The sequence below is a fragment of the Carettochelys insculpta genome, chromosome 11, assembly GCF_033958435.1.
Source record: "Carettochelys insculpta isolate YL-2023 chromosome 11, ASM3395843v1, whole genome shotgun sequence".
Classification (NCBI taxonomy): Eukaryota; Metazoa; Chordata; order Testudines; family Carettochelyidae; genus Carettochelys; species Carettochelys insculpta.
The window spans coordinates 19526352-19546688 of NC_134147.1; the positions used below are offsets into that span (position 1 = coordinate 19526352).

Consider the following 20337-nt stretch of genomic DNA (forward strand, 5'->3'; position numbering starts at 1 on the left):
CAGCCACGCTCTGCTGCACACCCCACTATCCTTTCCCCCGAACTGGGAGAGAACCCAGGCGTCCTGTCCGCCCCCCCCACTGGCGCCCGGCAGCGGTTTGACTCCACCCGCGTCCCGCTGTCCCGGCTCAGTGCCGCCCCTTCGCTCCGCCCAGTAGCGGTGGCTGGGGGCGGTACCCGCCTGTCGCCCCGCCCCTCTCCCCAGCGGGCGGGGCCGAGAGGCTGCAGGAGGAGGCTGGAAAATGGCGGCCCGGGCCCAAAGTGTGAGTCTCTATGGCAACCGCCCTCCCCCCACGCCGGACAGGCCCTGCCCCCCGGCGCTCCTCGACCCCCCCGTTCCTTCTGGGGCTCGCCCCTTTTATCCCGGGTAGCCCCCACTGTTGCCCCCCCCCGGCAGCGTGTGACCCCCCCCATTAACTACCGCCCCCCGCAGAACCTGCCCCTCCCGCGTGCCACCCGCATCCCCGCCCCCAGGCTCTGCCCCTCCCCTCCTGCCTCACGGCCCCCCACTCCTGCGCCGACCCCACCCTCACAGGCGCGGCCCTGCTGGGACGGGCTCCCGGGCTGCGGTTCGTCCGCCGTTCCCCCCGAAGCCCCGAGTGGGTTAAAGGACGGGGCGCCCAGCTGGACACCCCCGGGGGGCTGGGTTCGGGCCTCAGTCCGGGGGTGCTCAGCACCCTGGGCTCCTCCACCCGCTTTGAGATCGGCTCTTTAATTTCCTTCTGACCGTGTGTTGTTGTGGGCGTTATTAGTGCCTGGAGGCCGCAGCTGGTTGTGCTGGGCGGAAATCAGGGGCGCAGATGCCCCCAGGTACCGTGCGGACCTGACTGAGGCAGGGCTGTCGCCGTGCTTGGTGCCGCACTGACCCTGAGCAAGAGCAGGACCCCTCTGCACACGCACTGTGCTGAGTGTTGCACAGACGCGCAGGGAAATCCAGCCCTTGACTCAAGGTGGGTGTCATCTCAACAGACGGGAAAGATCATCCCCACTTTTATCGACAGGGAAAGGAAGGACCAGAGAGGTTGAATTACTTGCCCACCCAGAGAGTCAATGGCAGAGCCAGGAATTAAGACCAGATCTCCTGGGTCACAGTCCAGTGCTTCAACCTTGCACGGCATTGAGCAAGTCATTTACCTGTTTGGTGCCTCAGTTTCCCCATTTGTAAAATATGATGATGATGCTGAACTCTTTTGTAAAGCGCTTTGAGAACTATCACTGAAAAGTTCTAGATATGTCCAAGGGATTATTATTTAACCACAGACCATCCAGTGTTTAAATGGTTTGTATCTTTCCTTCAACAGTTTTTTATCTTATAAATTATTTGGATTGTGGCCTGAATCAGACCCTTGCGAACAGCATTTGTTCACATGGGCAGAAGACTGATCGGGGTGTGTGGATATTTACTCAGATAATCTGTGTTAGGGGTTTTTAATGTCTCAAATACATTTCTGACTGGGTTTTATGATTTTGTTTTAAATATATAGCAGTCTGAATTGGGGCCTTAAACACGGAGAACATTATGTTAAATCCAGGTGTGCAGCTGCATTTGTCATTGGATTTGGTTATGCTGCATGCAGAGAAGGGCTCCTAGGCTGATCAGGGGAGTGGTGAGCTGATTTTATGAGAGTAGATTGAAAGATCTGTGCTTTGTTTAACCTGGTCTGGTGCAGACCAAGAGGGGATCTGGTTGCTCTCTAAAAATAAAACCATGTGGGAGGGGATCCCAGGGCAGAAGAGCCATTGAAGCGAAAAGGGCAATATTAACATAAAAAGACACCAGGGTAAATTAAAGCAGCAGAAATGTAGCACTTTAAAGACTATCAAAATGATTTATTCGGTGATGAGTTTTCATGGGACAGACCCACTTTATCAGATCAATTCAATTTCCAACACAGACTGACATTTATAAGTACAGACAATTTTTATTGCAATTGTTTCCTTTTTTTCTTTTTTGGTCCTCTGTACTTATAAATGTTAGTCTGTGTTGAAAATTGAATTGATCTGATGAAGTGGGTCTGTCCCACGAAAGCTCATAACTAAATAAACCATTTTGTTAGTCTTTAAAGTGCTGCATTTCTGCTGCTTTGGTTTGTTGGAGTACAGATTAACATGGCTACCTTTCTGTTACTGTTCAGGGTAAATTTAGGTAGGAATAACTTTTAGCTGGAAATGAGAAGAAAATCTCTGCCCATCAGGGGAGGGCTTTCTGGACAGCCTCCCCCTAAGAGCAGTGGGGGGAAAACAAGCCAGCTGGTTTGAAGATGAAACTTGATAAAATTTATGCCCGGGATTATATGATGGTGTTGCCTGTAGTAGTTTGGACTGTGCTCATTAATCCCACAGGTCTCTTCTGGGACTAGGTCCTATTTGCAATTGACTGATTCTGCTTTTGTTGGTCCAGATGAAGGACTAATAATCAGGGTTTGTGTTTATTTTTAAAAGAAGCTTTATAATGCTAATAGGGTTCCTGCTAGGATATTCAAATCAGCCTAGGTGGGGAAATTGAGAGTTAGCGTAGAGTCTTCCAGTGTGTTAGTTAACACTTTGTGATGCCATCCTTCTTGCCCTAGTCCAGACTAGGCCTTGGATTCAGGGATTCCACAAGGACAATGTGATCGAGTGGAAAAATCACTGGATTGGGATTTGAAAGACTAGTGTTCCAGTCCCCATTTGGGTAAATCTCTACTTCTCCATGCCTCAGTTTCTCCATCTGTAAAATTCTGAGAATTGTACTGACCTTTTGTACAGCACCTTGAGCTCTATGAAGAGCTAGGGATTATTAGCAGTATTGGCAATTCTGTATAAAGCAATACACCTGGGCCTGGAGCTACCTTGTATGGCAGTTTCTTGTTTCATCTATAACCTGATAACTTTGCTGGAGCTGCGCCTGTTTACATCAGCTGATGATCTGGCCTTTTGGGAGTGGGCTCTGAGGGCATTTCTGAGTAAGGGGCATCCAAAGCCCATTCACACAACCATGCCACAAGTGGGAGTTTTTTCATTTAACCAACAGTTTGAACGCATTTTTAAGGGCCCTCACAAAATATCTCTGATGAAAAGTATTACTGTTTGTGTGAATGATACCAGTAGAGAATGATATTTCTTTTGACAGTAACTCTCCTCATGTGAAAGCCATTAAAGCTCTGCTCTTTTCATATTTGAAAGAAATTACACTTTCTTTTACAAGTGGGGGTTGATAAAGAAAATATACCAGTTGTGGCTTGCCTAAAACTCAGCTGAAAGGAATGTGGGGGAAAGGAAATCTATACTATAGAGCGACTGGGCATTAAAGGCCAAAGCCTGTGAAGCACTGAACACTCTCAGCTTCCTAAGTCATAAGTAGGAATTCAGCATCTTCCAGCATGTTGTACAGACACGGGAGTAAGGAATAGAAGTAGAGAAGTGAATTTTATCTCTGAATATGGGATTAGTGAGACCCATAATGAGTCAACTTTTAGTGTCTACATTTAAAACGGGAGAAACTGGAAACATTAACTGACAGAGACTTAAAGAACTCAATGTGTTTTTCAAAGAGGAGATTGCAAGGTGACTTAATTACAGTGTGTGTTTGCGGTGAGTACTAAAGGGTCCTTTAGGAGAGGGAGACAGAGCAAGAACTAATAGCTAGACATTAAAAACTAGACACAATAGGAATTCAAAGATCTCCACACTTGTGGTTAGTATCAGAGGAGTAGCTGAGTTAGTCTGTATTTTCAAAAAGAACAAGAAATCCTGTGGCACCTTATAGACTAACAGATATTTTGGAGCATAAACTTGCGTGGTTCTCTGTGCCTTAAATATTGAGTCTGTTCTGGTATGGCTATGATCTGAAGAAGTGGGTCTGTCCCACGAAAGCTCATCGCCTAATAAATTATTTTGTTTGTCTTTAAAGTGCTACTGGACTCCTTTTTTCTTTCTGTGTCCTGGTTTCCAGTCCTTGGAGGTATTTCAGGGCTGCTTGCTTTTAGCAGCTGTGCATTATGTTGCTTTTTGGTGTGAATTTTTGCTGCCTCAGCTCCCTCTCCTCTAAATTCTGCTCAGCTGTGGCCATTCTCTTTGGGCTGCAACTAGCAAGGTCCAGGCAAGCAACGCTTTGATAGAGCACTCAGTAAATTATAAGATTACTGAGAAAACAAATGAACTTGTGTTTCCCCACTGCTTTGTCTGCGTGTTAAAAAATAGCTAGAACACTGAATTCAGAGCTGGATTGAGTCTTGTGAGGGAGTTTTGGCTGAAAGAGGTCAGGGTTTCAAAATCAGCTCTGAACTCAAATACTAGCATTGTAATATTATCTCTTACTGCTACCACAGTAGTTCATAGAGTCCCCAGCTGAGATCATGGCCCCATTGGGTTAGGGTTGCATAAGGGCTTGTCTACGTGCACAAGCTGCAGCATTTTCATGATCCCTGTCTAGCTGAAGTGATCTAAGACCCCTTGAGTGGATGGAGCTCTCTTTGTGCTGATTTCCTTAAGGGAAGGGGAGTAAACTGTACTGGTGTAAGGCACCTTTATGTAAATATGCATCCATCCTAGGGACTGGGTCAGTATCAATGTATCCATAAGGAAATTACTGCCTTAACCACACTGCCTTGGTGGAGAATCAATGTGTAGGTCAGGAGATCCTGACTTTGATTTAGACCCCATTGTTCTGGGTACTGCATATACACCTATCAAGATCCTTTTTAGATGAGACATTTGCTCCAATTATACTTAAGTTAGGATGTTAAACCATAGCAATTATTCACATTGGCCCTTTTCTTATTGGTTTAAAATAGGTATATTTTGGTTTAGTGTAGGGGTACCATTTTCAAGAATGTTTAAGTCCCTTTTTCAAAAGTGACTTAGGAGACAAAGTCCCACTGAAAGTCACTGAAGACTTATTTTCCTGGGGAAATTGACCTTTGTACCTCTACAGAGCACTAGACAGAACTCCTTGTGAGGACGGTTTTCTGCAATAAAATCCCTTTTATTCCAGAACAGAGTGTCCACATGGGGGAGTTCTTCTGGCATAACTACTATAGTGAAATAATTAGTCTTGGAACTATTCTGGGCTATTTGCTTGTGGAGCTACAACCTTAATACCTGCATAGGGAGAAAATCCTGCTACAAAAAGGCTTTTTAACCTCGCAGAGAAAGGTAGAACAAGACCCAGTGACTGGAAGTTAAAACCATACACATTGCAATTACCAATAAGACACCAGTGTTTCACAATGTGAGTGATTAACCACTGTAATAAACTTGCAAGGGAAGTGGTAAGATCTCCATTTTTTGATGTCTGAGTGTCCAGACTGGCTGTCTTTCTGGAAGATGTTTGTTTAGTCAACACAGATTATTGGGCTCAATAGAGGGATAACGTGATGAAATTGTCTGGGGGTAAGATTGGATTATTTGGGTATTTTATGGCCTTAAAAACTATTACTCTTTTATTCTCCCCATCCTCAATTTGTTGGGAATTCTGGTCCAAAATGGGAATACAGCTGTATAGGAAGCTTGAGGGGGATGTAAAGAAGTACTTTATCCCACCTTTGCGACAAAGGGGTTAGCCTGTGCGCCTATACCTTGCCGCATGACCTTCACCCTCCTGGTGTATACATGCATGAAACATGTGTCTCCAGACCTTAAAGTATGAGCTACTACCCCTTGAGCTGAAGAGCTAAAGCTCTGTTGCTGACATTGTAATACGCTCGTGGATTACACAAGTGTCTGTGTCCCAGCTGTGGACAGGGAGCAGCAGTCTTTTTGTTAGCCTTCCTTCCACCTGCTTTGCAGGGGCTTTGGTGAATCAGATTTTTAAAATAATTGATTTTTATCCACCCTGGGCCCCAATTTTGAGAACAAAGTCTTTCCCCAGCTCTCCCCTTACTTGCGGTTTGCCCTGGTTTGAGATGCTTCTTATAGTGCAAGTCTTGAATTCGTATCCCACGTGCGTGAAAAATGGCTAATACAGATCTAGCCTCAAGAAGCAGTGTTGTCTAGAAGGTAAGTTACTGAACTGGGTCTTGGAGACTTTGGGTCTGTTCTCACGCTGCCATTGGTCTGCTGGGTGTCCTTGGACAAGTCACATCCTTGCTCTGTGTCTCAGTTTCCTCATGTATAGGATGAGGATAATGATGCTGCTCTCCTTTATAAAGGATTTGAGATTTGCTGATGAAAAGCATTAGAGCAGCACAATGGTCTATTGTCATCCCCCAAAGCCATGAATGAAAGCTGGGACAGTACTCTGAGGTCCTTGAATAGAAGTTACTACTAAGGACTATTTGAAATGGGTTGAATCCAGGCTCGTACTAGAGTAGTTCCAGTGGCACTTCGTTCTTACAATGTGTGCAATCTCAGAAATTTGGCCGCAACAGCACATGAGAGTTCTTGGTGCGGTGACATGACTGTCTGAAGAGCTGAAGAATTAACCTTGTGAATGTAGCAACAAACCGAATCTGTTTACCCCCAGCTTTGGTTACCTTCAGCAGCAGAGCTGTCCATGTGCTAGGGTGATAGGAATAGCCCCAGCATATTGGACAGGGATTTGTCTTGCAGTAGCCAGTACCGGAATCTTCAGAGGAAGATATGAGAAGCTGAGAAAAATTCCACGACCCAACTCTAAGAAAATTCCTTCCTCACCCTTGTCAGCTTGTGACTGAAATGTGAAAATGGGAAGGTTATTTTTTTGTGGGCTGAGATTCAGGAGCTCTGCCACTGGCTACCCATGTGAACAAGAGCATATCATATCATGGGTCTGTTCCTCAGTCTCCACATCTGCAAAACGGGGTGAATGACCCTGATTTCCTTGGTAAAGCACTTAGATAATGCACCTGTAACTCTCAAAGACATTGGCGGTATGAGCGTTTCCAAAGGAACGGCGGCTTTCTGAAGTGGAGTAGCACTTAGAACACCTGGATTTTCTTCCTGAATCCGTGCCCCCCCAAATCTCACAGGCCAGGGGGAGTTGTTTGTGAGTGACTGTGAGATGCCCAGATATGATGGTGAAGGGCCCATGTAAGTAGGTGGATAGAACCTGAGGGGAATGCCAGGTAACTGTCCTTATTGTTTTTTATAATGTGTATTATGGTTGTGCCATAGGTCAGTACCTCATTGCACTAGGCACTGTACAGACCGATCAAAAAGCCTCATGCCTCCTTTCTTTCCAATAGGTCTAGTAGCAGTCATCAGGCTCTTTACATGAGTGGGCTGTGACGTCTTAAAGTCACAAGTACCTGCCCTTTAGAAACTTTGTGTCTGGCATCTTCCCTCTGTTTGCTTTTGACACAGCTAATGGTGCAGAATGATTTAGTGGTCTCTGTGCTGTAACCAGCCAGATGGTGTTTTTGCTAACTGCACAAATAAACACGTCAGGCAGGCGAGTAGGCAAAAAGGGTAGGACACCCCCCCTCGACATTTACCCAAAGGCTTGATCGCAGGCTCAACACTTCAGCAAACACGTCAGGAAACAAATGCCAAGTACAGGTGTTCTGCCAGCCATGCAGCAAGAGGCAGGTTTGATGTTGCCTGCTGGAGGGGACAGGGGATGGTTATCACATGAAAGGTACTTGGTGTTTTCCAGGAGGAGTCACAAATACATCATGCGGTTATTTACAGCAGGACATAGCAGGGTGTAAATCATTACCTGTTCAGCCTGGGAGCTTTTCTTGCTCCAATTTCTTTGGGTGTATCCACACAGCAATTAAACACCAACGACTGTCTTGGGTCAGCTCGCAAGGCCCAGAGTGCAGGTCTGTAAAACTGCTGTGTTGATGTTCATGGTGGAATGTGAGCTCTGGGACCTTGTGAGGGGAGGAAGGTCCCAAAGCCTAGCCTCCAGCCAAACCTGAATGTCTACACTGCAGTTTTGATCATGGAAAGTCAAATCAGCTGAGCTGGGCCAGCCATGGCCAGTATTCTGGGTCTTCTGTCCTAGGGGAAATGTACCCCTAGATTCCAATATCAGGCAGGCTCATGATGATCAGCTGGTCTGACCTCCTGTAAAACACAACCCATAGGATTAATTCCTGTTTGAACTGCAGCACAGCGTGAAGCAGTGTTCAGTGTGCATGCAGGGTATTGTTTCTGCCCTCAAGAGATGGCGTTGCAAAGAAGCAAAGTCAGACAGATGGTGGGAGAAAGGGAGAGAACATGCAGAGTGACTGGGAGGATCATCATGGCCTGCAGTCTGTTAGTTATGGTAAACCCCGATGTGCGCGATTTCAATTTGCGCTTTACTCGCATTAATGCGAGGTAAGTGCAAATTGAAAGCACTGCAGGCCCTGGCTCCCCCAGCTGGGAGTAGGAGGAGAGAAGCTCCACCGCAGTTGCTGTCTTCCCGCCAGGCTCCCCCAGCTGGGAGAAACTGCACCACTTCGTCTATCTGCCTGCCCGGTTCCCCAGCTGGGGGAGCTGGGCGGGCAGACAGTTGCAGTGGCATGGCTTCTCCCCAGCTACCCCCAGATAGGGAGCTGGGGAGAAGCTGTGCCTGGATCCCATGAGCTGGGAGCCAGGCTGCCACCTGCCTCCTGCCCCCCCCGCCCCCCGACTTAAGCAAAATTTGAGTTATGTGAGGGTGCGCAGGAACGCAACCCTCGCATAACTCCAGGACCTACTGTATTATGGATATTTAAGCAACATCTAAGGGTTCTGCCTGAAATCAGGGCTCCTGTTGTGTCAGGCACTGCACAGAGATCCCTGGCTGCTATTGGAACCTCCTCATCATGCTGACTGTTATACTGATCCCTCCAGCCAAGCATGGGGGCCTTGTTATATTGGGCGCTGCATCAACCCCCTTTAATTATTTGAGCTGTTATGTTTATCCTTGTGAAAAAATGGTACATTAAGCTTTTTCTGTTTTTCTGAAACTTCCCTAGTGCTCCTAGACTTACAGAAAATCAACATTAATGGTCCAACAGTCTTCTGAGCCAGCTCTTTTAAAACCCTTGGATGCAAATTAGCTGGTTCTGCTGATTTAAAAATGTGTAATGTCTGTGAACATTCACTAGAGATACTTGTGGAATGGGAAGAGTATTATCAGCATGTGATAAGACTGTACCATCTGTTTTATCCACCAAATACAAAACAGAAATATTTATTGGTCACTTTTGCCTTTTCTGTGTTGTTATTTATGATGCTATAATTTCTACATTGTCAAGATTATTTTTGTTCCTAATATATTTAAAAAAAACCTCCTCCTTATTGTCCATAACTGCTGGCCATAGATTCCTCTATGTGCCCCTTTGTTTCCGTTACCAATTTTTTACAGTTCTTAACTTCTGATTTATATTTATTACTATCATCTTCCACTTTCTTCCATTTGTTGTATATTATTTTATTTTCTATAGCTGCCTTCATTTCCCCCTGTAACAGGTTGGTTTTCCAACACCATATTCTACCTCAGCTGTGAGTTTGTGGCTTTTGAGGCATTGAGTAGGGCATCATTAAATAATTCCCAGTTATCATTTATATTTTTAATTGCATTTTCTACTCAGGTGTTTTGGATCATAATAGTTTTCAGCTTTGTGACATTAGTCCTGTTAAAACATCAAGTATATATATTACTGGTGTGGACTTTGTTCTTCTTGCACATTATAAGAACATAAGAACATAAGAATGGCCATACTGGGTCAGACCAAAGGTCCATCAAGCCCAGCATCCCATCTGCCGACGGTGGCCAATGCCAGGTGCCCCAGAGAAGGAGAACAGAAGACAAGTGATTTATCTCCTGCCATCCATCTCCTGCCCTTGTTATGAAGGCTAGGGCACCATACTTTATCCCTGGCTAATAGCCATTTATGGACCTGACCTGCAAAAATTTATCAAGCTCTTTTTTAAACCCTAATAGAGTCCTGGCCTTCACAGCCTCCTCGGGCAAGGAGTTCCACAGGTTGACTGTGCGCTGTGTGAAGAAAAATTTCCTTTTATTAGTTTTGAACCTACTACCCATCAATTTCATTTGGTGTCCCCTAGTTCTTGTATTATGGGAAAAGGTAAATAATTTTTCTATATTCACTTTCTCCACACCATTCATGATTTTATATACCTCTATCATATCGCCCCTCAATCGCCTTTTTTCCAAACTGAAAAGTCCCAGTCTCTCTAGCCTCTCCCCATATGGGACCCTTTCCAAGCCCCTAATCATCTTAGTCGCCCTTTTCTGAACCTTTTCTAATGCCAATATATCTTTTTTGAGGTGATCAAATATAAATGTGATCAAGTCATGATCATTTGTACCTAAGCTACCATTTGTTTTTATTTCTGTGACCAGTTAATGTTTGTGTGTCAGGACAAGGTCTAATAAGAATTCCCTCATGTTGGCTGCAACACTTTTTATGTTAAGAAACTGTCCTCTATAATGTGTAGAAGTACTGAGGATGTTTTAGTGTTGGTAACATGAGACCTTCAGCACGTGAGTCAAACTGAAGTCCACCATGATCCTGCAAGAATTTGATTACATGTTGTCGATTAGTGTATAACGATGCAGGCACACTGTTCCCTAGTCCATTTTGGTGCCTGTTGCAAACATCAGCCACTGTCCATCTTGTGCTTTATCTGTTAGGGCATTCAAAGCATTAAGCATTCAAAGTAATTTTCTTCCGTGTTCTCAGTGACTCAGAAACAGGTAATGCCATTTGTGACACAGAGGGCCGATAACGTGACTGGATTTTTAAATTGAATATGAAAGCCATTTCTGTCACCATTGTATATAGTGGCACTGAACCTTGTGTCAAGTGGGCCAGGTGAGGTGTCTAATGAAAGCTGGTACCGCCCTGGATCTGTGTATGTTGCTTGTATGTCTGTGCCATGTTTGTTTGTGAAGTTGTATGTGAACAGGGTGTCGGGCTAAACAAAGGAACAGATTCACAGATGTCAGATACACGTCTCAGGAATTTGGGACTGTCGCTTGGAAGGCACCCAATGGCAGAGTGCCACAGCAGCCTACCTGAGTCAGGTGATCCTGACTCTCCAAGTACCTGATGGGAAGGAGAAAGAACTTTTCCCTCCACTGGGAAAAAAAAAAAAAAAAACTACAAGAGGGGCCCTGGCAGGGTCCATCTTGGGTTCTTTTCATCCCGCATGATTGAAGCCTTTCTGGACTGGGGGCCCATCCCCCAAAAGGATGCTTGCAAAGACTTTCAAGAATCAGTATATAACGTCGCTGACCTGCATCAATATCTGTAATTGATGTATGCAATGTACCACTTCAACAATTTTTCTGTCAGTCTGTTCTTTCTTGCTTTGTTTATAAACCTTTAGATTTTAGATTCTAAAGGATTGGCATCACAGTGTGTTCTTTTGGGTAAGATCCAAGTGTATATTGACCCGGGACTGTGGCTGGACCTGGCAGAATCTATGTGGAGTTAGTGAAATAGGTGTTAAGAACTTTTCACCTGAGTAGGGGGCTGTTGGTCTGGGCTGGTATAGCAGCTGGGAAATCTGTGGGTTTGTTTGTGTAGCTTCTGGCTGGCCAGTGGGGCTGGCAGAGGTACTTTTGTGGCTAGTTGGGTTTACCTTAGTGAGAAGGAAATCCCAGGTTGAGGCTATAAGTGGCCCGGTTTTAAGCAAAGATACCCTGGATTGATCTCCTTAGCTGTGCCCAGAAACCATACCTTCTCCTCCTCTGCCCACTCGATCCTTCTTAAAGATATTATAGCCATTGATTTTAATATTCCGATCATGTGAGTCATCGCATCAGGTTTCAGTAATAGCAACTAGATCGAATTTATGCCCATGAATGAGCCGTTCCAGTTCTTTGTTACCTGGGCTCTTAGCTTTGCTGTGCAGGCAATTCAAGAATTTATTCCCTGTGTACTTTGGTTCCTTGATTTAGTTTGTTTTCCACATCACAATTTTGTGGCAGGACTTTATCTCTTCCCTCTTTCTGTTACTAGTACAACCCTCTCCCAACTGTTCAAGCCAGCATGTCCTAGAAGAGATTGGTCCTCCTTTTACTGGGGTGGAGGTATGCAAACTATAGAGCATGGGTGTCCAACCTTTTGGCTTGCCTGGGCCGCATTGAGTGAAGAGGAATTGTCTTGGGCCGCATATAAAATACATAATATAGTTAATGTATATAAATCACATAATAATGTTAAAAGTTTACGATCTTGTGGGGCCGCATTACTAGCTGTCCAGGGCCGCATGCGGCCTGCGGGCCGCAGGTTGGACACACCTGCTATAGAGCCTATTCTCTGATAACAGTTCGACCAATGTTCAACAAACTACATCCCCCCATACCATTACCTAGCCAGTGGTTCACTTCCAGATCCTTTGCCTTCTTTTGGTCATGGGAAGGAAGGATCTCGGAGAAGATAGCTTGGCTTTTTGTCAACACACTGTTTAGTTTCCTGAAGTTGTCTGCTATGGCCAATGGATCTTTGCCCTTCAATTTCAGAAGCCTCTCCTGTCATCAAAGAAGGCAGCACAGTGTCTGATTGTCTGCCTGTCCCTTGCAGCACATTCTGTCAGTTCCTTTGAAAGAAGATGGAGGTTTGGGAGGCGGGAGCCTCATGCCAGATACCACACAGACTGCTCTCCCATGGGGAGATAACCCACCATCATTATCCAGTGTTCTGCACAGAAACAGATAATGTGTAATCTAAACACGCAAAGGGCGTGGGGGAAACTGAGGAACAGAGCAGGGAAGAGACTTGCCCAAGGTTACCCAGTAGGTCAGCGTCAGAGTAAAGAATAGAAACTAGGTGTTCTGAGTCCCAGTTCAGGTTCAACCATTCTCTCTTCTCCCCTGCTTTCCCGAGGAAGACTCTGTTCTCACAATCACATGTCTCATGTAGGAATTATAATTGAACAGCTTGGGACTTCTTTCCTGGGGCACAGGACTAGCCTGAGCTCTGCTTGTTACAGGAAGGGGCTTGTTGGGGATGTGCCTACCTATTAGACTGGGAGTGAAAAATTCTTCTATGCCTAGGGATAGCAGCAGTTTAGGGATCATTTCCTAAGGCAGAGCCCTGCAGAAGTGCAAAGAGGGTAAGGGGCTATTTGCCGGAGGTCTATTTTGATTGGCATTCACAGGAGATCAAGGCTACATCTACTTGTGAAGCCAACATCGAAATAGCTTATTTCGATGTAGCAACATCGAAATAGGCTATTTCGATTAATAACGTCTACACGTCCTCCAGGGCTGGCAACGTCGACGTTCACCTTCGACGTTGCGCGGCACCACATCGAAATAGGCGCTGCGAGGGTACGTCTACACGCCAAAGTAGCACACATCAAAATAAGGGTGCCAGGCACAGCTGCAGACAGAGTCACAGGGCAGACTCAACAGCAAGCCGCTCCCTTAAAGGGCCCCTCCCAGACACAGTTGCACTAAACAACACAAGATCCACAGAGCCGACAACTGGTTGCAGACCCTGTGCCTGCAGCATGGATCCCCAGCTGCGGCAGCAGCAGCCAGAAGCCCTGGGCTAAGGGCTGCTGCCCATGGTGACCATAGAGCCCCGCAGGGGATGGAGAGAGAGCATCTCTCAACCCCCCAGCTGATGGCCACCATGGAGGACCCGGCAAGTTCGACGTTGCGGGACGCGGATTGTCTACACGGTCCCTACTTCGACGTTGAACGTCGAAGTAGGGCGCTATTCCCATCCCCTCATGAGGTTAGCGACTTCGACGTCTCACCGCCTAACGTTGAAGTTAACTTCGAAATAGCGCCTGACGCATGTAGCCGTGACGGGCGCTATTTCGAAGTTAGTGCCGCTACTTCGAAGTAGCGTGCACGTGTAGACACAGCTCTAGTCTGACAGTTTATGGGCAGCTGAGGTTTAGAACCCATTATCCCAGATGGCACGAGCCATCAGGATTTATGCAGTGTTGTGTGCAAGAATCCTTTCAAATAGTTCTTGAACCCTCTAGTGGCACTCATTGCCTTGCGTCTCAGAACCCAGCCAGAGCAGCAGTGTGTCTAGGCGTTGTGTATCATATGTGAGCAAATGTGGTCACTCTGCTCGAGCCCCTGCTTCCAGTACCCCAGCTGCTCTCCTTATAAACTTTCCCTCCCACCCTCTCAACTCCCAGGCTTAATGCTGAATATCACTTTGCAGCATTCCACATCCTTAGCTGATCCCCTTCCCCTTGTCCAAAGGAAGCAGGTGAGGACAAAAGGGAAACATCAGTGCTGTGTTGGCAAACCGCAGCTGTTTCCTGGTGCTGTCACTTTCTGATGTCCTGTCTAAATTCCCCTCTTGTCTTTCCGGAGCTGTTAGTGTCCCACTTCTCACTGAAGTTATTTTTAACTTCACAAGACTTAGAATTTTGAAATTCCAGCTGTTGGGGCTGCCTCAGCCTTGAGGGGTGGAAATGTGTGTGGTTAGAGCCTGAGTGACTCTAAAGAGCTTTGGAAAGTCAAACAGACGGCAGCTCTGCTTTTATCTGTAATGGCAAAAAAATGATGCCATTCATAACCTCCTTGACAGGCGGGTCTCAGACTGTGCCATCCATACTCCTAGCTGGAGGTTCTGTGTTTGTTTGGTTTAGTAATGCATCTGCCACAATAAGACAGGCAGATAAGTTTGTGTTTCGTGCTAATTTACTGTCCATCCAACAAGCAGTTACAGCTAACTGGCCTGTATTCAAAGCGGGAAAATCATTACACACACACACACACAAGGCTGGAAAGCATTGATTCCTTTCAGAGTTGGATGTATGATGAGAAAGGATCCTGGCTCAGTTGCCATGGCAATGAATTTAACTGTTTAAGGGAAATGTAAATTGCACATCAAATTATTATTATTATGGTCGTGTTGCACAGGTCCCACAGCTGCGGTCATGTTGTGCCAGGTGCTCTGCAGGGCCCTGGATGAGGGTGACTTGTTACGTGTTGGGCACTGGCCAGGTCTGGGGGCCTGTGTCATGCCAGGTGCTGCACAGACCCACTGACAGATTGAGGCCCCCATCACACTGGGTGCAACACAGCACAGGACACAGTCCCTGCCCCATAGGGCAAAGAAAGGATTGAAAGAAGATTGTTCACTTTGTTGCTTCTGTTGTCTGAGCTGATAGCATGCATTAAAAGCTGCTTGCCTTTCTCCATTCCAATCACCCTATGTGCCCCCACTTCTTATCCCCCTCTATTGGCCCCCCATCTCCCTCCATCCCTTCACTCTTGCCACAGACTCTGTCCCCTTTCACTCTTCCTCTGTGCCAAGGAATCTGTGTGCTCTGCCTTCTCTCCTCCAGGATTATTTCTTTTCTTTTTTTTCTGAGAGGTAGGTCGTTCAGACTGTCAATATTTTAAACATAGTCGGCAACATGGGCACAGCTGAGGTGTAATTACAGATCTGGGTGAAGCTGCTGGGTCTGCTCAACAGATGATAGGCTCTGAGATCTCCCACTTTCCCTGATAGTTTTGTCATTGTCATCAAAATCCATAACTTTCTGGCAGTCGATGCCTAGAGCATTCCATGATGTTTAGCAATTGATCTGACGCGGCATTTAAAAGTTGTGTTACAGCCAAATCCATGTTCAGTGCGGTGTCATCCTCATTTTACTGATGGAGAAACTGCGGCCCAGCCAATGTTAGGACTGAGGGGGATCTGTTATAAATCTGTGAACTGAACCCATATCTCCTGAGCATTCTTCTTTCTCGGATGCAAAGACTGCACATCATTTCAGTTCTGCTGAGAGGGATTCAGTGGTGCACAGGCCACACGCTGGGCTTTTGCACAAGGGTAAGTTTTACCCAAAGGGCATGCTGGGACATGGCTGTAGTTCCACAGCTGGAGTCTGCTGCATGGATCAGCCTATGTGCTGCAGTGGGGGGCTCTGGGGGTCAGACCTAGCTAGGTGGGAAGCAAACAATCAGCTGTGTTGAGTTCTCACGCAGAGGCTGCTTGAAAGCAAACTGGATTCCCCAGAGCTAGCACGAAGGATACATTCGCAAATCATAAGTCCAGAAGGGACCACTGTGACCACCTGGTATGATCTTCTGTATAATACAGGCCAGATGCCAGCCCTGAATTAATTCCTGAGCAGATCTACAGAAAAATATCCCATTTTGAATAGAAAATTGCCAGTGCTGGAGAATCCACCCAGCCTCTGGAAAGTTGTTCCAGTAGTTAATGACTAGCTATTAAAAATGTGTGCCCTGTTTCCATCTTGAATTTGTCAAGCTACTACTTCCTGCCCTTTGGTCTTGCTAGACCTCTCGCTGCTCAGCTGAAGAGACCTTCATCCAATTTCTGTTCCACACCTCTAAACTTACAGACTTGAGAGCTCTTAGACCCTTTACTTATTCTCCTTCTCCAGCCTGGTGGTCAGTGGAGGGTTAACATAAGCAAAACAGCACTGAAACTGTTTGAGCCCAGGAAAGCCGCTGATCCCTCATTTCACAAAGCCCAACTCCCTCATTTGAAACATTTCACAATTCTTCTCCATGTGCTGCTAGCGCGGGGTGATTAACAGGGTTTTTTATTGAATACTGGGTGGCCGGCCTTGTTTTGTTGAACAGCCGGCTGGGGTGGGGTGGGGTGGAGAGCTATGCTTGTAGCCTTTCAGACATCCAAGAAAGCCAGATTCTGTGGGGGAGAGTCACTGCACTACATCGCTGCCCCAAATCGTAATCTGGGGTTCTCACACTCTTGCCATTTACAGAGAAGTTTTATTTATTAGGTAAGGTCCACACGGACATTAGGGCCCTGTTCTACCAGGCGCTGCGCCCCCCACTTCTTCCATCCATCCTGACGGACGGCAATATGGTGATGTTGCACAGATCCTTCCAAACTTGACTCCCAGCGCTACTGCCCTAGCCCAGTAGACACCACTCCTCTCCCAGAGCTGGAGATAGAAGCCAGGAGTCCTGATTCTACATCCTGGAGTCCTTCCTTGGACTGCCAGGTCCCTACTAAGTTGGGTTCACAGGTAGTTTGCCTGGGAGTGGGAGGGGTGTCACTGCTGGACAGGGTCGCCAGGACATGTGGAGGGATTAACAGGATGGCACAAGCTGTCCCCCCCACTGCATCCTTCCAGCAGCTGCTGCGCGAGGGTCTGGAATGTGACCATCGTGTTATTCTTGGCCACTTGTGATCTAAATGCCTGCTTGTTTGTTGTGATTGGCAGATTTGGCTTAACAAGAGCCTCACTGCCCTGCACTCTTCGTGCTCTGAACACTGATCCCCCTGTACACTCCACACTCTCACCCCCATTTTCCCCAGCTCCGTACACTCATACATTAGCTCAGTGGCTCTTTGCTCTGTCAGGGCATGCAGGCTCTGACATCTGCATCATGCAAGTCTTACTGGGTGGAGTCTGTCCTGGGGATAGAGCCAGTTTACAGAGGAGGGAAGTGACTTTCAGAAGGTCACTGAGGTGGGGAAAAGACCCAGGTGTCCTGATTCACAGGCCTCTGCTCTCTCTCTCGTTAGATCCCATTTCTGCCTCAGAGCTGGGAAAGGGGCCCTGGAGCCCAGGCCACTGTGGAACACCCCAAGAGTCTGCACCGTAAAGGCATTTTTTAAAACCATTGCCATGATTGCGAAGTCAGTCTTGTGAGTTTTGGAGCCTGGTTCACTATCTTTGGACTGCTCAGTGTTGGAGACACTCTGAAGGCAGGTGTTTGGATGCAGCCCAAGGATCAGTGCCCAGGCTGCGCACCAGTTTGGCAAGCGAGAGTGGCTTGTCCGGTGAACGACGTGTTTCCCAGCCTCATTTCTGCGTGGCTGTGACAGGAAGCGGGTGCTGACGGGAAGCAAGGCTGTTCCCTCGGGGGGTGCATGTGGTCTCTGGGTTCCATGAGAATTGTTTTAATCTATTGTTGTTTGTTGTTGCTTCTATTTTAGAATCTTTTCTTCAGTTTATTCAGGTGGGGCAGCTGGGGTTCCTAGATTTCATAAAGGTCAAGCCCAGAAGGGATTGTGTAGTCTGACCTTTTGTGTAGTCCAAGCCGTTAACTTTCATCCAGGTACTCCTGTATTGAGCCCACTGACTTTGGAAGAACAAAGTGGGTCACTCCTTATGAGACTGTGTGCCCCAGGCAGAGACTAAAGTGCCTCCACTACCTGAGGCCCCTGCACTGGCAGGGAATTTCTCAGGTGAGCCGTACCCAGATGATCTCAGTAGGTGACCCAGGCCTCCTGCTGCAGAGGAAGGTGAACTGCTCCTGCCAAGGTCCCTGCCAATCTGTCCTGGGGTCAGGTTAAGAATTTCCCTCAGATCTGACAATCAGTTGAGCCCCAAGCATGGGATCAGAACACACCAGCCAGGCCTCTGAGGCAGAGGGTTCCCTGACCCACCTCAGAGGGTTGGTCCATCCCAGTAAAGATCCCATCTCTAGTTTTGCCTGTCTCTGATCCTTCAGCAGAGCAATGTACCAACCCAGAAGACAGCTGAACATCAGGGGTAAGACTAACCTCTGTAGGTGACCAGATGAAGCCCTGAAGCATGAGGTTAGATCTGAGTCATTGTCTTAATGCAGAGCTGTGATTGTTAGAAGCATGTTGAGGGTGGTGTGTGTGAGGAGGGGGTGTTGTACGTCTGATTCTGCAGTGGGTAAAAATCCCTGCTTGATATCACTGGGAGTTTTGTCTGGGTAAATTCCCTAGCAGTGTCTGTCTACAAGACTCTCTTTCTTTCTGTATTTAAAACATGGGCTGTGAAGCAGGAGATTTGCATTCAGTTCCCAGCTCTTCCCTGGGCAAGTTATTGCCTCAGTTTCCCCATCCGTAAAATGGGAGAGGGTGACCCTTTTTTGTGTCATGATGGTTCCTGATTTTGATTGGGGGTGTGTGAGGGGGTTGGTGCAATAACAAATGAAGAGTGACGTGGACAGTTTTACTTGCACCTTTTTGATAGAAAATTTGGGGGCTTTATTAAAAATGTTTCCTGAAAAGCATCTGCCTCCAGTCAAAATAGCAGATGCTTAAAAGCCAAAATATTTAAGTATGGCCCTGGTGCGTCCTAGGGGAGGTAGTCTCACTAGGAAGCCCCACGTATAGAGAATGGGAACACAAGGAACCTGAAATATAAATGCCATGAAGCAGTGTAACAGCGCAGCAAAACCATGGTGCATTATAGCTTCAGCTGGTCACCGACAGCATCTCAGCAAGACCATGCACCTCAGGCATCAGGGTTTCATCTTTTCACCTACAGAAGCTCAGCAAGACCGTGGTGCATTATGGGAGATGTAGTGTGATCCGGGAGCCCAGTGAGGCCGAGTGCACATTGTCAGTGAAGTAGAGAGTTAGCACAAAGCTCCCTACTGAAGAGCCCTGGTCCTGCTTAACTTATGTAAGTGCTTAACTTTACTCCATCATGTAAACCCAGGACATGCATAAGTGTATGGAGGATTTGGGCCCCACTAAGCAGGGCTTAGTTGGTGCCTAACTTCATATTTGTCTCTCTTGGAAGTTTATCGTAGGCTGGTAACTGACCAATGGCTCACTTCATCAGTTGTTTTCCATATGCTTTTCCAACAGCTGTCTCTCTCTCCCCACCCTTGCAGATCTGAATCTCTTCCAGCTTTCTGCATGCTGCTCCTGGGCTCTGAAAATGCTTCTGTCCACCTCCCTCCTGGTCTGCAAGTGCTGCTTTCAGTACAGAAGTGCCACACGACGGGGATTTTTTACCATGCTGTCATGCAGGTGAGAGAGTATAATGTGGTATTGGGACACCAGAACACTATCTCCTATTGTGTCTGCCTTTCAGTATCTCTTTCTTGGGCTTTGCCTTTTTGCTCTTCTTTTGGTGATCAGATGAAAGCTACGTAACACTCAGCATCACGCAAGTCCTTCCCTGGGGCTGCACCTGTTTAACTAAAACCTGATTGGCTTGCAAAGGCACAAGCTAAACTAACAAGATTTATGCCCCAAACAAAAGGGCAATGGGAGAAGACAGTAAAAACATCAGTGTTTCATCCCCCTTCCTGGCCCATGCAACTAACAACGGAAAGGGGCTTGCATCTGCAAGTTTATGGAGATTACATATACACAGCTGGGAAATGTTAGCCACACACGCACACATGACTTATCCAGCATGTTATTAACAAATCTCCTCATCTAGAGAGACAGAAAGAGACTTGCAACACACTTGGTTTTTTGCTCACACTCTTTCTGTCTTGCACGTTCACAATGGGTTCCTGATAAAGCTCTCCTTCAGGGAGAACCAGCAGATTCATTCTCTTACACGCGTTCTTGCTAGCTCACACTATTTCACGCTCACTTGTTCAGTTTCTTACTTTCACACCCTTCCTCTTGTGCATACCCACACAGGCATTTGCTCACTCAGACGCACTCACTCGCTTGTACATATTCCCCCCCACACTTTCACACATGGATTCACTCTCTTGCATTTGTTGTCCTTGCACACTTGTTTACTCGCTCTGACACGTGAAATAATTTCCTTACACACAGAG

General features: G+C 46.7%; 1 protein-coding gene across 1 annotated transcript in view; it reads left to right on the plus strand.

Moving 5' to 3' along the window:
* The first annotated feature begins 174 nt into the window (after positions 1–174).
* DNAJC4 (DnaJ heat shock protein family (Hsp40) member C4) overlaps positions 175–20337 on the plus strand; it is a 67007-nt gene continuing 46844 nt past the window's right edge. Inside the window, exons 1-2 of the mRNA XM_075005668.1 lie at positions 175–262; positions 19429–19567. Of these exons, the coding sequence (XP_074861769.1) occupies positions 19476–19567 (92 nt within the window). The 5' untranslated portion in view covers positions 175–262; positions 19429–19475. The remainder of the gene's footprint in view (positions 263–19428; positions 19568–20337) is intronic.